The 16,871-nt window shown below is 51.0% G+C and overlaps 1 protein-coding gene across 3 annotated transcripts; it reads left to right on the top strand.

The window, feature by feature from the left end:
• Positions 1 to 202: 202 nt before the first annotated feature.
• On the top strand, positions 203 to 13,929 carry LOC149286942 (protein c-ets-1-B). 3 transcript variants are annotated; one of them, XM_089493722.1, is made up of 8 exons: positions 203 to 284; positions 8,130 to 8,249; positions 8,346 to 8,546; positions 8,885 to 8,959; positions 9,464 to 9,712; positions 10,202 to 10,462; positions 13,291 to 13,409; positions 13,714 to 13,929. In XM_089493722.1, the coding sequence occupies exons 1-8, from the start codon at positions 203 to 205 to the stop codon at positions 13,927 to 13,929; spliced, it is 1,323 nt and encodes a 440-aa protein (XP_089349848.1). The 3 variants fall into 3 exon arrangements, with proteins under 3 accessions (XP_089349848.1, XP_089349849.1, XP_089349850.1); XM_089493723.1 differs by lacking the exon at positions 10,202 to 10,462; XM_089493724.1 differs by lacking the exons at positions 8,130 to 8,249; positions 8,346 to 8,546; positions 8,885 to 8,959; positions 9,464 to 9,712.
• The last annotated feature ends 2,942 nt before the right edge of the window (positions 13,930 to 16,871 follow it).

Below are 16,871 nucleotides of genomic sequence, written 5' to 3' on the forward strand. Positions count from 1 at the left end.
CCCCAAACCTGCCCCAGAAACCCCCGACTGCAGCCACTTCACGGGATCTCCACGGTGCATGCAGCCCCCGGGACCCCCAAACTGCCACCAGGACCCCTGAACTTCAGTCATTGAACAGGACCCCGGAGTGCATGCAACCCCTGGGACCCCCAAACTGCGACCACCGATCAGGACCCCGGAGTGCAGTCCTCAGGGTCCAGCCATGAAAGCTGCGCTAGACATCAAACCCACATTAACCATCATCAAGACGGAGAAAGCGGAGTATGAGTCTTACCCCTGCTCCGGTGAGTGTGAGTGAGAGGCAGTTACACTATACAGGGTATATGGTACAGAGTGATTGGAGGGTATATGGTACCATACAGAGTTATTGGGGGTATATGGTACAGTACAGACTGATTGGGGGTATATGGTACAGTACAGAGTTATTGGGGGGTTTGGGTACAGTACAGAGTGATTGGGGGTATATGGTACAGTACAGACTGATTGGGGGTATATGGTACAGTACAGAGTTATTGGGGGTATATGGTACAGTACAGAGTGATTGGGGGGGTATATGGTAGAGTACAGAGTGATTGGGGGGTATATGGTACAGTACAGAGTGATTGGGGGGTATATGGTAGAGTACAGAGTGATTGGGGGGTATATGGTACAGTACAGAGTGATTGGGGGTATATGGTACAGTACAGAGTGATTGGGGGTTTTGGGTACAGTACAGAGTGATTGGGGGGGTATATGGTAGAGTACAGAGTGATTGGGGGGTATATGGTACAGTACAGAGTGATTGGGGGGTATATGGTAGAGTACAGAGTGATTGGGGGTATATGGCACAGTACAGAGTGATTGGGGGTATATGGTACAGTACAGAGTGATTGGGGGGTATATGGTACAGTACAGAGTGATTGGGGGTATATGGTACAGTACAGAGTGATTGGGGGGTATACGGTACAGTACAGAGTGATTGGGGGTATATGGTACAGTACAGAGTGATTGGGGGGTATACGGTACAGTACAGAGTGATTGGGGGTATATGGTACAGTACAGAGTGATTGGGGGTATATGGCACAGTACAGAGTGATTGGGGGTATATGGCACAGTACAGAGTGATTGGGGGTATATGGTGATGGGTTGTCTGTAAATGTGTTGATTTGAATGCTATGCCCCCCCATGTGTTTTCCATGTTATATGATCCGTGAGACAGGCGCAGGACTCAGGGATTTGGGGCTCATTGAAGAGGGTGCCGGATTTGTGGTGTTTTTATTAAATGAAATATACGTTCTCTGCGTTATTTACACAGCTGAGCTCCTGAGCTCCTGCGCGGCTGCGGTCTGGGAAGGGTGCACTACTGAGAACCAAAAAATGCATTTTTCCATTCCTTCCAACCCCAGCAAGTCATGGGTTAAAGGTGACATTAGGATTCATTCCCTCTCACAAACGGCTCTTCATTCCTCTCTAACACAACTTTTCATTCCGTTGACGTTCCGGGCCTTGCCTTGTTTTGAATGGGTTAATTTTTGTTCCCTGCAAGCGAGGGCAGTGAAAGGGTTAAGCCACATGTCCATGGTATATAATATTTGCACCAAAGGCTCTGATGCTAAACCTTCTTTGCTGTAATTAGGGGGGGTCTCGGTACCTGGGGGGGGGGGTTGTGATGACATTAAACCTCCTTTGATGTCACTCACTGAGTGTGGAGCTAAAAGCCACAGCTGCCCCTTTATCAGCTAGAACTCTTTATAGCCCTAATGGGGGGGGGGTGATATATATTATTTATGTCTCACATCTGGGGGGTTTAGTAACGGCCTCCAGCCTTCCTTCTTGGAGCCGTTAACCTTTCGTTGTCCTGAATCCCCCCCCCCCCCCGTATTACATGGTTTGTTAAACTTTGTGTCGGATTCTTCAGCCTCCCGGTTATTATTTTTTTATTTGAAATAGTTGTGTTTTTCCGGCGGGGCCGGGGGGCGCGAGCTCTTTTTTCTTTGTCCCACTTGCAGTGTATTTTCTGCTACAAAACAGAAACCCAGAACCCACCGGCAGATCGGCCCCCATCCGGCCCCCGCCTAGTCACCCGTTTCTCCTGCTGTAAAGACTCAAACCTTAATCAGTCGTTGGTCTCGTCTTAGATTCAGGAGCCGTATGTCTATCCCATGCATGTTTAATCCCCTCACTGTATTACCCTCTACCACCTCTGCTGGGAGGCTGACCCACTTAATGACTACCCTCTCAGTAAAACTTCCTTCCATCCCACCTAGTTTTAGATTCTGGTTTCTCTCCCTATTCAGTTGCAAAGTAAAGGTTTGAAATCTATAACTAGGGGGTGAGACGTTTTTCCCGCCCCGCAGCGGGTGGTCTCTGGTTATTTGTAAATGATAATGTTGGGGTTGCGCTCTATAGTTATTTAGGTGCTCGAGCCCCGCGTGTCCCAACAGCAGACAGTATGGAGGCCGACCTGTGGAAGGCTCTGCGGGAGCCCTGATGGTGCGGACAGGAGTCCCACCGCCTGAGTAACGACTCCACAGGCAGGAGATAAGGGGATTTGCCTAATCTGATTATTTCTTTGATATTTTCCAACCCCTTATCTGTGCAGCTGCCTCCTCTACTGGTCAGCCGCTTCTCCCACTAGGAGCACACTTTGTATCATCTTAGTGATGTTATCATATTTACTGTATCAAGTTGTTGTTTTTTTTAACATTGATACATTGAATTTATTGGCCAATCAGAGCCATCGTCTCATCTAATCTGTAAAAAACGCAAACCTTATCTACATGTTTAGATTCCCCCACTGGATTAATCTCTACCACTTCTGCTGGGAAGCTATCCCATGCACCTACCACCTGTGGAGATATGCTTTCTAAGACCACATTTCCGCCTCTATTTTTAGACATCATCCTGACATCCGTGCTTCGTTTAACCCTTTGTGTATTTAAATGGTTGCCGTGTGCAGTGGATGGTGCAGCTCGGCGGTTTTGTTCTGGGGGCCGGCAGTAATCGTTACGTACCGACCAACCTCGATGAAAATGTTTCATTGATTTACGGGGGTCTTACGGGGTCTCGGCCTCGGTGACTGCATTTATAGTTGGGGCAACTGGCCAGTCACCTGCTTTCTATAAACTCCTGGGGGGATTCCGCGAGACCCTCATTATTAGAAGAGTTTATTACACGGTGGGGACCTCGGCTTCGCTCCCCGTATCTCGCTGACACCAAATGAGACAATGCAGAGTAACCCCCCCCACACACATTTACAGTCCGGCAACCGAAGAGTCTCACTTGCCCCCGTAAGGGTGTGAATCGGGCTTCGGGGGCATTTTCTGCCCGGCACGTTGGATGAGGAGTTATTTTCAGGTCTCTAGCAGCGAATCATTAAATTTATGTTTATTTAAGACAGAATTGGGTCTGTGCGATAATATTTCTAAAATCACAAATTCCGGGATTTGGGTTTCTTCTGGACTGGTGGGGGCTGGGGGGGGGGGACCCTCGGCCAGGATGTTAGTGGGGGGGACCCTCGGCAGGGGATGTTATTGGGGGGGAACCTCGGCCGGGATGTTATTGGGGGGGAACCTCGGCTGGGATGTTATTGGGGGGGAACCTCAGCTGGGATGTTATTGGGGGGGAACCTCGGCAGGGGATGTTATTGGGGGGGCCCTCGGCAGGGTATGTTATTGGGGGGGAACCTCGGCTGGGATGTTATTGGGGGGACCCTCGGCTGGGATGTTATTGGGGGGGACCCTCGGCCGGGATGTTATTGGGGGGGCCCTCGGCAGGGGATGTTATTGGGGGGGGAACCTCGGCTGGGATGTTATTGGGGGGACCCTCGGCTGGGATGTTATTGGGGGGACCCTCGGCTGGGATGTGATTGGGGGGGACACCCTCGGCCGGGGATGTTATTGAGGTGCCGCAGATCCTCTGCATGAAACGTTCTACAAACCCCCGGCACCGCAGAAGCCCCGGCGATCCGTTGGTCTCTGGGGGGCCGCGTTCTCCGTTACGTTTGGATTCAGGGCTTTATTTCTCGTTTCCGCATCAGAAAACCGATTCGCCCCACAAATATTTCTTCATTTCTGACGCTTTATCCGTTAAACACGGCGCGGTTCTGACCCGGTGACTCTGCGGCGACGCATCTCACGCGGGGAATGTATTGGGAGTTTCTATTGGAGGAGAGAGACGCGTCACGGAGGCAGAGAGCTGCAGTAACGCTCTTCACACCTCTGGCTGCAGCTTCCTCTGAAGACACGTTCTGTCCTCGCCGGGGCTAAGGAGCCTTATTGTCCGGGGACTGACCATCTGTTGCTGCAGCGCTACGGAATATGATGGCGCTATACAAAACAATAAATAATAATAAAGTAACAGATCTCTTGACGCAGCTGCTGCAGCACCTCTTTAACTCTCTGGCAACTTTCTGTTAATGTCCTCAACGTCCCCATTAATGCCCCTCGGCTTGGCTCCTATTCCGCTCTTACGCTCCCTGACATTTTCTTTATGACGCCGGTCAGCGAGCAGTTAGCGGCTCGTCACGGCCCCTGGGGTGGGGAGGGAGCCGGGTGGGAGAGGGTCACCCAGCGGCATTAGCATAAGCCTATAGTATATATATATACAGTATATATAATATATAATAGACACGTTTAGTCTCTCTGTAAGCGCGGGTGCGGGGAGAGTTCCGGCCCTCATTTGCATGTCATCCGTTTATTGCCGGTAACCGGTCGTTTTTCTCATATTGATACTGAATTTGTTGCCGTTTTTCGCGGGTTTTTAGTCATTCAAGATATTTAGTAAAAACGAGACAAAGTATCTGTACTCTGAGCGGAGGTTTGCGAGTCACGCGTTCACCGCGTCTCCCCCGGCAACGCATGATTCTGAGAAACGTTTTATTTTAATGTAAACCCCGTCTATACTGAGCCAGACCACAACATCTGCTCACTTTGCTCTTCATTATAATACTAAATAATCTCCTGATAAAAGACTTTGGAGGGGAATGAATAGTGAATAACTCTGGTGCCACCCCGTCGGTTGCTATGACAATTGCACGATTAACACACAAAACGGGTTCACGTAACCCATTGTACATCGCTGCAAAGTATGTCGGTGCCATATACCAATAAATAATAAAAATCCTAATCGCTCACATCTGTGATGTTTAACCCTTTCTCTGCGGCCCGGTTTGTATCTGTTCCCAGGAATTGCCCTGTTATTTCCGCGTCCCGCTCCCCGTTGGGGTTGGAGTAGTCCGTGGAGAGGGTCCGACTCCCCGCTGCTGCTGCTGCTTGGAATTTTTCCCACATGCCGGAGACGCGTTTGGTGGGAAGAGTAGCGAGGGCCGGGTGGGATGTGGACGTCGGGGTAGCGTGAGAGGGGAGGCCGCTGCGCCTCGGCTTATTAAAGGGAGGAATCCCTCGGGGAGCGGCACGCCGGGGCTGTGAGAACAAATTCCTATAAGGGGGCCGCTCTTCAACCAAATGACTTCCATATGAAGGGGCAGCCCTGGGGGGGGACTCTCCGGCTGGTGTGAGCCGCAGGGAGGAGAAGGCTGGGGCTTTAACCGGTTTGCTGCGGGGTTTATCGCCCCTCCTGAAACTGCAGGGGTTACAATCTGGTTCCCATGTTTGTGGATGTGCATGCGCGCGCGGCGCGGGGAGGGCCGGGGGTTAATCAGGCAGTGTGGGAATATTTGGGATGTGAAGCAGTGACTTCTCTCCCGTTGTCGCCCCGCTGGTGGTTGGGGTATTACACTGGGGTGACTCACCGGGCGGGTAGAGGTCCTGTTAACCCTTTGCGTCTGGGCCCAGTGACCCCCAGATTCAGCTACTCTCTGCCAAAGTGACCAAAAGTTTATTGTCTTTTTACAAGTTACCGACCCCCCCATACCCGGGGCAATAACCCCCCCAAACTGTCCAGGCTTTCTTCTCTTGTGCTCGTCGACCTGACTTGGTATGAAATGGGTTCTGTCTGCGGCCGCCGCCGGGTGACGGTGTATTTATTTCCGCTCCGTGGTACCGGCGCCGCTCGCCCTCCTCGTGCTGACGGTAATTATGTGTCTGACATCTCGGGTGGTGTTTAAACCCCGTTAGGACCCGAAGGTTTGTGCCGGAGTGAGGTTGGGGGGGACGCTGTGCCGTGGATCTGCCCCTGGTTTCTTGCTCTTAACACTTCGTTTGCCCCTGACCTCCTCTTCCTGATTGGTTGTCTGGAACGGTTGGTGAATTTTGAACGTGAATCCGCGGAGCTTTCCTGCCGATGGCGTCACTTGGATCAGTTTGCATCCCTACGGCTCCTTATTCATTATCCCCATTCAACTCGCGTTATAACCGGTGCAGGAATCGAGAGGAATGGGCTACCTACAAAAACCCCGACACCGCTGGGATGCGCTGCCATTAAATAGTTTACAATGTGGCGCCGGGTCTGGTATTATCTGCGTTTTGTCCGGCTCCATCCCACATTACGCGAGAATCTGGGACGGTCAGGGGTAGACAGGAGGTTGACGCTCTCCCTGGTATTTAAAGGGTTACTCTGGCTGGGTGCTGGGGGTCCCCTGTGTACAGAATTTGGGGAGTTTATGATCCGCTATGAGCGGCGCCTGCATTTCACCCTCCGTTACGTGCGCAGCCCTTGAAGACGGGATAATCCTCTGTAATCTCTCTGCTAATGTCCCCTAATCCCCCTTTAGGGTTGTGAAGACCACCGGCTGGGACTCCCTGCCTGGAACACGATCCCCGGGAGAGCCGGCGGCCGCCCCTGCGCGATTTACACCTTCACACGACCTTCAGTGGTTCTAAAAACTCGATTACAATGTCTGCACAATCGGTGGTGCCCCATATATCCTGCCGTATCTATTCCTCCTTATCTATCCCCCGTATATATATCCCGCTGTATATATCCCCCCCGTATCTATCCCCCGTAGATATCCCGCCGTATATATCCCCCCCGTATCTATTCCCCCGTATATATCCCCCTTATATATCCCGGCGTATCTATTCCCCCGTATCTATCCCCCGTATATATATCCCGCTGTATATATCCCCCCCGTATCTATTCCCCCATATCTATCCCCCGTATATATATCCCGCTGTATATATCCCCCCCGTATCTATTCCCCCATATCTATCCCCCGTAGATATCCCGCCGTATATATCCCCCCCGTATCTATTCCCCCGTATATATATCCCCCCATATGTATCCCCCGTATCTTAGCTATTCTCTCGCTCCTCCCGTCGGCTGGAATCTGACTATAAAAGCTCTTCCGCGGACCCCCGTTACCGTCACGGAATTCCATGCACGTTGCTGAGTATTTAGGTGGCGGCCGCCTGCGATCCGCTTAATGATTTCCGGTCATTATTATTATTTGAGGATTCGGACTTTATGGAACTTAATTCGGCGCGTCTTGCTTTTTCCCAATTTCCTGGTATTTCATGTTAATCTCGGTGCGTTATTTCTCTGTCTTCGTGTAACGTGACTCGGCAGGCCTGGTTATTATTATTTATGGAAGTCGTTCCTCGCAGACAAAATAACTTCGCAAGAAACGTCTTTATAGACAAAATAACCTGAAAAATGTATATATAAGTGTGATGGGGTAACCATGGGGTCTGCATCCCGTGCACCCACAGAGGGACTGCCCACTCAGAAGAGGGACATTTGCCTGGTATGGTTTCCCACAGTAGGCCTTAGGAGCTGTGGCTGGAAATTCGGCCCTGTGATCGCTGTTTGGGGCCGTGTCTGCTTAATGACTCTGTAAAGCTCGAGGCGGTCGCGTGATGGGGACGGAGCATTGGGGGTGATCGATGCATTGTTTGTGCGCAGCCCCAGTGCATGCTGCGCCGCAGCGTAGTCTCAATGCGGGGATCTAGACTCGGCCCTCCGGACTTGGCAGGAAAGTATTCCTAGAGGTAACTCTGGAACGTCATGGAAGTTGAGTTGTGGATTTGGCTGCTGTGCGGGAGCCTCGCGTGACGCGGCAGGCTGTTCCTGGAAGGCGTTTGCAGGCTTTATGTTAGGGCTCCGAGTTTTTTTTGGAATTGATGATGTCATTACGTGTGGCTGCGCAGGGGCCCCGGGTCCCCAGGAGCGTGTGAGACGCCTGAGCTCCTTCTGTGGTTTTTCCGTTACGCGCCGCGGACCCCCTCACTGACCGTCACCTCTCGTTTCAGACATGGAGTGCGCCGACGTGCCCCTTCTCACCCCGAGCAGCAAGGAGATGATGTCACAGGCGCTCCGCGCCACCTTCAGCGGATTCGCCAAAGAGCAGCAGCGGCTGGGCATTCCTGTCGGTGAGGCTCCGGTTCTCCCCGCTCGGGGGCAGATAGTAAACGTTTCAATGCAGGCGGTAGGGCTTTACTGACTAAGCTGTGTTTACTTCCCGTCAGATCCCCGCGAGTGGACGGACGCCAACGTCAGAGACTGGGTGTCCTGGGCCGTGAACGAGTTCACCCTGAAGGGAGTGGACTTCCAGAAGTTTGGGATGAGCGGAGCGGCGCTGTGTGCTTTGGGCAAGGAGCGTTTCCTCCAGCTGGCCCCGGACTTCGTGGGCGACATCCTCTGGGAACACCTGGAGATCCTGCAGAAAGGTAACCAAGATCCCCAGCGCCCCCATAAACCAGCGCGGGGGGGGGCTACCCATCTCGGCCTCCGAACCCCAGCGATAAGCCTGAGCAGTTACTCGTTAAATGGGTTAATAGCGCTCTGTTAGCGTGACGCTGCTAGGCGTGTTCATAGCGTGTTGCACACGGTAATCCCGGGTCGGGGATTTAGAAGACCGGGCCCCGTCACTTTCTTCTCCGTGGGGTAAACACAGGGGGTAATTGGGAGGGTAAAGCTATTATTAACTACTTGAGTGCCAGGAGTCTCATTTATTTTTCATTTATTGTCTTCGTTTTTTTTCCCGGTGCCATTATTTTCCCGAAAGACTCAAAATCGTACCAAACCAGTGATTTAACCCCTGCATACCCGGAGCCAAGATATACCTCAGACTACTTCATCAGTAAGTATTCTTTTTATTGCTTTCTCTGGGTTTTTGGGGTAATTGTCTGATCCCGCTGTATGAGTTGACAGTAATCATGCGACGGTTCTAGAGGGCCACACGCGCATGCACAGAGCCATAGCATGTTGGCGTTACCTCCATACATGTGGCGGCGAGTCAGAGATACTCAATATGGGGTCCGTGTAATGGCCTGAAATCCATCTTGTTAACCCTTTTCAGCCTGTGTGGGCTCCTAGACATCTACTGGGCCGCTATGTGCCCAGGTGTGTGGAAGTGTTTGCTTGCGCATGGATACCTCTATTTTAGAGAAGCATTGGGATCAGTTTATAGTGAATAACAAAACCCCTGGGACTCAAACGGTTAACACGAGACCAAAAAACTGGAACTATGTCAAATGTGAATGATTACTGCACACGGCAGGAAGCGGTGCTTTGCCTGCAGAGCTAGCAATCTGATGGCAGCTGGCTGCTTGCATAGCATTGAGGTTGCGATTTGTCTCTGTAGGTTACGGCATCGAACATGCGCAGTGCGTCCCCCCCTCGGAGTTCTCTGAGCCCAGCTTCATCACGGAGTCGTACCAGACCCTGCACCCCATCAGTTCAGAGGAACTTTTGTCTTTGAAATACGAGACCGAATACCCCTCCTCGCTCCTGCGCGACCCCCTGCAGCCGGACTCTCTGCAGGGCGATTACTTCACCATCAAACAGGAGGTCGTGTCTCCCGACAACATGTGCGTGGGCCGCATCAGCCGAGGTAGGGTCTGCGCCGGGCGCTTCAAAGCTTTCACACGCTGTAATGGTGTTAACGGGGGGGGTTAGTGGGGGCCGCAGGGGTGCTGGAGAATCCTAATATGATTGAGCCAGAGACGACAAAGTGACTTTAATATAGAAAGTGACGGCCCCTCTGTGTGGCCCCCGAGCCGGGGGTCCGGGCCCTGAAATGTAGGTCGTTCTCGGTTTGAGGTTTCGGGTGCAGTTATTCTGTAGATTATGAAGCTTTTTTTAATTTTTTTTTTTTAAATGTAAGCATAAAAGTGTTGGGGGCAGATATGTGGCCCCCGAATGGTCGCCATTTCTGTGGTTTGCCCACTGTTGCCAGCTGTGTGACGGCGGAGCTTTCACGTGATGGCTGCGCATGTTGCGTAGGCATCTGGTCTGTCCGGGTGTTTTGCTGCCCGTTGCTCCCAGTTTGCCGTCGCTGGCCCCCAGTATGCCTCTAACGTCTGTGTCTTTACCTGGACAGGTAAGCTGGGTGGACAGGAGTCGTTTGAAAGCATAGAGAGCCACGACAGCTGCGACCGTCTCACCCAGTCCTGGGGCAGCCAATCCTCGTACAGCAGCCTGCAGCGCGTCCCGTCCTACGACAGCTTCGACTCCGAGGACTACCCCGCGGCGCTGCCCAGCCACAAACCCAAGGGCACCTTCAAGGACTACGTGAGAGACCGGGCCGAGCTGAACAAGGACAAGCCGGTCATCCCGGCGGCCGCTCTGGCCGGGTACACAGGTGCGCTTCCCTCCCAGCCCTTACCGCCAGCACCAGGGGGAGCTTTTGGGGCAACTTGGATGCCAGGAAGGGGCAATTATCTTCCTCTACCGGCAGGTCGTGATCTTGTCTCTGATAAGCGAAGTGAGGTCGCGCCTGCACAGGCACCGCAGCAGACGGGGGAGATATTTCCGCCCCGGGACACTTTCACACCTCTGTGTGTGAGGAGCAGGCAGATAGCATCTCAGACAATGCACACGTCTAACCGCTCACACGCTACAACACGACGCCTACATACACGTGAACACGCCACGCCGGCACGGGGAGCTCTACTTCAAAGTTACCCCCATTTCAGATGTTTCGGGGGGGGGGGGCTGTAACGGATATAATTTTTATAAAAAAGCAGATAATGTGCAGATTAACCCCTCACGTGCTGGTCTCCGTATTACCGTTATCTCATTATTTTGACGCCGTTGGGTCTTCATCAGATCAGCGCAGCGAAGTAAATGCTGTAAACGTTCCGGGGGGGTGGGGGTGTAACAGTCTGCAGAGAAGACGTTGCGTACAGCCAGACATGGCCCCAGCCCCCGGGGGTAGATGCCTTTCCTGTACATGCGCGACCACATACTCTGATAACCCACAAACATGTATATATAGCCGGCTGTGCCGGGGAGCCTCTGTCAGGTTCTCTGCCAGCCGATGTCTGGCGGGGCAGAGTCTCCCCGGTCTGTCCCACAAACACGTGGAGCTTACACTCTGCTCGTTACCGAGTTTGGGGGTCTCTGTCCTTCACTTACACAAAAGGTTTCTGTATACAGGGTGAGCGTCGCAGGGTTACCCCGACCCTGTTTACAGCATTAACTCGAGGTGGATTTAAAGAGAAGCGGCCACGGGGCCTGGAGAACACTTCTCTCTCTCTCTCTCCCTCTTCCTCTCCCCCCCCCTCTCTCTCCTGGCGGTCGCTGCGCATGGTGGCTGTAGAAATAATGTCCATGGGTCAGGATACGTTTTCTCCGGCTCCCTCTTGAGTGGGGTTAGCGGCTGGCGATGCATTCATTTCATGCGAGAGCCGGGGCAGCACAGTTTGGTAAAATGTACATTAAAGCCCCCTTTCCTGGGGTCTGGATCTTGTCTTGTCCCCCTTTTTTGCGATTTCCTCCCTCAGCCCATTAAAACCATTAAAAAGTCCATTATGTTGGAAGACCAGACGTTGTCCTGGAGCGGGGGTGGCTGCACCCCGGGGGTAGAATGGGGTCCTGTCTCCTCCGGAGGTTATTTTTAGGAGCCGGGGTCCTGGTGGCTGAATGGGGGGACATTTTTTCCCAGTGAGGGCGCCACATTCCTGTCGCGTGACAAATCTAATGAGCCTCCTGCTCCGGCCGCCATGACCGGCCCGGTCCAAACAGAGCTCCATTGTGAGCCAGGAATAGCGTGTGATTCTCATTGACTGGCTGCAGTCTTTGAACCCGGGCAGGGCAGGGGTCGTCGGGTTGCTCTAGAAGACAGTATCGCGTTGTTGTCGGCCATTGTGAGACTATCCAGCCGCGTACGGAGCGAGAAATGCATTGCCACGCTCCGGCACGCAGACAACTGCACGGTGTCATCACATGTTTAACGAGCGTTTAATGGGCAGATTGTCGATCTCTGTATGGACCCTTTATGCGGCCAAATAGAAGAATATTCATTATTCTGATAAGCCCTACATACCACATGGGAGAGATTCCTGCCCTATCTAGCAGGCAGTTCGGATGCAGTCACCATGGAAACCAAAGGAGTGTTTCTAATTTGATTGCATCGGATCTGGACTGCTCTGTACAGATAACTCGCGTATCGTAACCATATAGCGGTGACGCCATTCCGAGTGGCGCATGGAGTCATCGCCGTTGGCGTTCTTGGCCGTACCCTCGGCTTATGTCTATGTGACGCCTGGAGAGTAGCCAAGGAATGATGCGGGAGCCAAAACATGCGCAGGGAATGCCGGCTACTGGCCGGTGCCGGTACTGCAGCTGCTTTCATCCCGCGGACACTTTAATAAACGGACGGGAGCTTTTTGCTGAATGTGTTTTTAGTCGTTTAGCCAAATATTTTAGTGTCGTTTTCCCGAAATGTATATTTTCTGGACCCCAAAAATCGGTCTAAGAAATCCTTCTTATTAAAGAGGACAGAGTGTCAGCTCTGTGGCTTCACAATGAGGCTAAACATCCCTCGTTCCTGAATCACATGATGCTGCGCAGGCGATGTCTGGAACACGGAAACCCCGTCAGCTTAAACTTCTCGCGGGTCGCAGACGAGCGAGAGGGACGTTTGCCTCCAAACGCTGAATCTGTGCTGAGTATAGAAGGCGACGGGCCGTTCACAGATTTATACGTCAGCCGACGGGGCCGAATCAGGGCTCTTTGCCCAAAATGTCCTTGTCTGATCTGTATTTGCCTGTAACAGGTTCCAGTGGATATTGCATTTTTCCAAAGCTGTTGGGCAGGGAGATTTATACCGGGGTATACCATGCCATGTTTAAATCCCCCACTTATGCCCGGAGGCTGCTCCACTTATCTACCACCCTCTCAGTAAAATAAAACTTCAGAAAAAAAGTGAGAATATATCAATTTGTAACTTTGTTGGCTCGCTTTCCTTATTCATGACATCACTATGCGTCATCATAGGCCAACTACTGTCCATTAAAGCTTCCCGTTTACATTCGGGGTGCACAGTGATGCAGTTTTTTTGTGGCGCGGGGGTCTCGCCGGACAGTGAAAGAGACAGCGATGCTTTATGTGTTAGATGTTGACAAGGCCTTTCGTTTTGGGAAATGACGGCCAAGCAGGAGGTGACGGCGTTTCCTTTCTCCGCAGGCAGCGGACCCATCCAGCTGTGGCAGTTCCTCCTGGAGTTACTGACGGACAAATCATGCCAATCATTCATCAGCTGGACGGGCGACGGCTGGGAGTTCAAACTCTCCGACCCGGACGAGGTAGGCGACGCTTGCATCCTGATGACTTACCGTGTGGCGCTCTGTTGCTTCCCAGCATGCATCTCAGAAGCTTTTCCTGATTGGCTGCTAAACTTGAGCAGGAGGCACTGATTCGTTACAGAAACTTATGTATTGTTTAAGAAACTCGACAAGTATTAAAATTATTCAAAAATATCTGAATTTTTTGTATTAAAATTTAAAAAAAACCTAAATATTACCAAACTCTTACGATAATGGGGGCCGGAGTTTTTTTGGGGTGGATTTTAAGACAGAACATGTAGTTATTTAATGTATGTTTTCACAGGTTGCGAGACGCTGGGGGAAGAGGAAAAACAAGCCCAAAATGAATTACGAGAAGCTGAGCCGCGGCCTGCGCTATTACTACGACAAAAACATCATCCACAAAACCGCGGGGAAGCGCTACGTCTACCGCTTCGTCTGCGACCTGCAAAGCCTGCTGGGATACGTGCCGGAGGAGCTTCACGCCATGCTCGACGTTAAACCGGACACGGACGAATAGGACCAAGTCCTGGGCCAAAGAACAGAGACGCCTACGGCCCCCGGCGCCCCTCACCTCCATTTCTCATTCGGGCGCAAAGGATTCTGGGAAAATTGTATAACAGGAAACGAGAGACCGGGGGACACCTAGGAAGACGGCTGGGGGTCCGTCGCTGCCCCGTCTCTGCCGCTGATCAGGAAGGGGAGCGACTCGCTTATCTCAAAAGACATTTTCTTTCCAAATCTTGTGCCAGTATTTTGTATTTTCCTAATTCCTGCCGTTTTTCCTATGTTTTTTTTCTTGCCAAGCCAGACATGCGCAGAGCAGGCGAATATTTCCTGCAGCCCATCCTGTGTCGCTGGCCACTGCCCTTCGGGGTGCGTCGGCGCAGGTTCTGGCTGCCGTCGGGGTGGCGCTCGCCCGGCAGCTGCCTCTCTGGCCGTATTGCTGCACGGTTTGGTGAGGAGCTCCCGCTCTCCCGCAGCCGCCTCGCGCAGGGTCCGTGTCCCCTCCTCTTATTTTGGGGATTGAGACGTAGCTCAGCCGCGTTCCGTTGGTTGGATTCGGGGGCCGAGCGATTCCCCGATTGTATTTTTACAGAGTATGTATATATTTTATAAGGAACTTTTTTATGAGACGCTTGTACAGTTGCGTTATCAGTCGCTTTCACAGCAGTGCCCAAAAGCAGGGGCTCCGGGTCCACGCCGGGGGCCAGGGCTGCTCCGCAGAAGCTAAGCGGGGGGGGGGATGTTTGTGTGTTTTAACCCTGCAGCTTCTCCTCGATCTTCAGGGGCTCCCAAACACCCCAAGACTTGAAGGACATTATAGCTGCTCCTTGTGTACGTAGAGATTGTCTGTCCCTGAGGGCCGATGCTTGGCTGCTGAGTCAGATGTTTTATACGTAGCCCATCGAGCGGCGGGATACTCGGCGCTTTGTAAATAATTCCTACAAGAAACAGCGGAACGGAGAGAAAGAACTTCCGGATCCTGAGAAATGTGGATTTTGAGCCGAGGAGTCATTTAAGGCACTCAAGGAGACGGGTTATCAAATCTTCATTCCTATCCGGGGACAAAAGATGGGAACCAGCGGAGAATGATTTATACATTCCAGGGATTAACCCTTTCACAGAGGGGTTGAGTTGCAGCCAGAAGAGAATTAGTAACCGATTTGGTCCATAATGGATACATTTGTACTCATTCTCTGTTGTTTTTTCCCCGAAACAAAGTTTAAACCCCGGTTCCTCCTGTGAGATTTAAAGCAATAATGCAGATTTTGACCATTATTTCGGATTCTTTCCCTGAAGTTTGTCTGGTTTTGCAGACCTCTTTTGGGGACTCCGGGGTTTTTGTTTGGTTGTATTTTTTGTTTAGTTTCAGTTTTCATTGGAAATCGGTGCTTTTGTGTTAATTTACAGAATGAAATCAAACAGCACGGCCGCCGGGCGGCTCTACGAGGACGAGTCCCCCGTACAATAAACTGCTGTAAAAACTGTGAGATTATTGAAACCACGAAAGTCCCTTTTCATTAAACACTCTAATGAATATAATCGCAGTAACAAGTCACTCGTTTATGTCTGAAAATCATAAAACTGCTTCTCATAAAGTCTATAAAACAGTTCAAAAAGTCCAGATTTCACAAACCGAAAGTCGTTGGCTTTCTTTAACCCTGTGTGGGGCAGAGGGGTTATTAATGGATTGAAGCTAAAATGAAACAGCTTTGAGCGGTGAAACCCGTAACGCGTGACACGATATTATTAATTATTATTAATTATTATTATTAGCGTCTCAATTCTCGAATCCTCCTTGAAACTTCCTTACTACTGAAAGTTTAGCCGTAACGGCCAAATGATGACCGACCACCCGAAAGTTTTCACCCATAATGTCTTTTTTACATTATTACATTTTATTAATATAGCACCAGCTGGTTCCGTTACGAATGTTAAGACTGGGATAGAAGGAGGAGGGCCCTGGTCCTTGGAGCTTACGATCTATTCACGGGTCTGGAGCCCAGCTCGTTGGGGTTATATCGTGAACGCGCTGCTTAGGAGTTTTGTTGCCTAATGTGCCTTATTACAGAAATGAGGATCTGCCGGTAATCGGGCCGTTGCCGCTTCCCAGGTACCGGATTTCCGAAACATTCCAAAGAGGTTTCTGTAGGATAAATAGGTATTTGTTGCTATAAGCTGCATGCACGCCAAGGATCTATCGTACGTTTTTATAACATTTGAGGTATTTAGCAGCGATTTCCGTTTTTTGAATAATTTATATGGCGTTCGCGGGGTAGCTGACCGGTGTAGCATTTTCACACGTACTGTTTTTCTGACGGTTAAAGAGATTCTAGATTCTCACGGCTGCGGTTCTGGGGCCGAGCCGCGTCCGCTCAACACGGAGGGCCGGACGCGGCATTTAGTTAACAAAGTCTCTAAGATGTTATTTTTTTTTCCCTGTCGTTGACTGATGCAGGAACATCAATTCTGATAAATATTTTTATACATTTGTATATTTGAATATATATTCATTTGTTAAAATGTTCTAAATCCTTTGCAATTAAATGAAGCATTTATAGAAAAGTCCGGTGTCTCTCCTCCTGTCTCCCGCCTCGCGTCCTGACGCTCATTCACGCGATCGAAAAAAGACGCTTCGCTGTGACGGGCTCTGGGGAATGTTATATGTCTCTGTGTGTCTCGATATGTCTGTATGTCTCTGTATGTCTGTCTCTGTGTGTCTCGATATGTATGTATGTCTCTGTCTCTGTGTGTCTCGATATGTCTGTATGTCTCTGTATGTCTGTCTCTGTGTGTCTCGATATGTCTGTATGTCTCTGTCTCTGTGTGTCTCGATATGTCTGTATGTCTCTGTGTGTCTCGATATGTCTGTATGTCTCTGTCTCTGTGTGTCTCGATATGTCTGTATGTCTGTCTCTGTGTGTCTCGATATGTATGTATGTCTCTGTCTCTGTATGT

Source organism: Sceloporus occidentalis, unplaced genomic scaffold (genome assembly GCF_023333645.1).
Source record: "Sceloporus occidentalis isolate IW3139 unplaced genomic scaffold, rSceOcc1.0.p SCAF_66, whole genome shotgun sequence".
Classification (NCBI taxonomy): domain Eukaryota; kingdom Metazoa; phylum Chordata; class Lepidosauria; order Squamata; family Phrynosomatidae; genus Sceloporus; species Sceloporus occidentalis.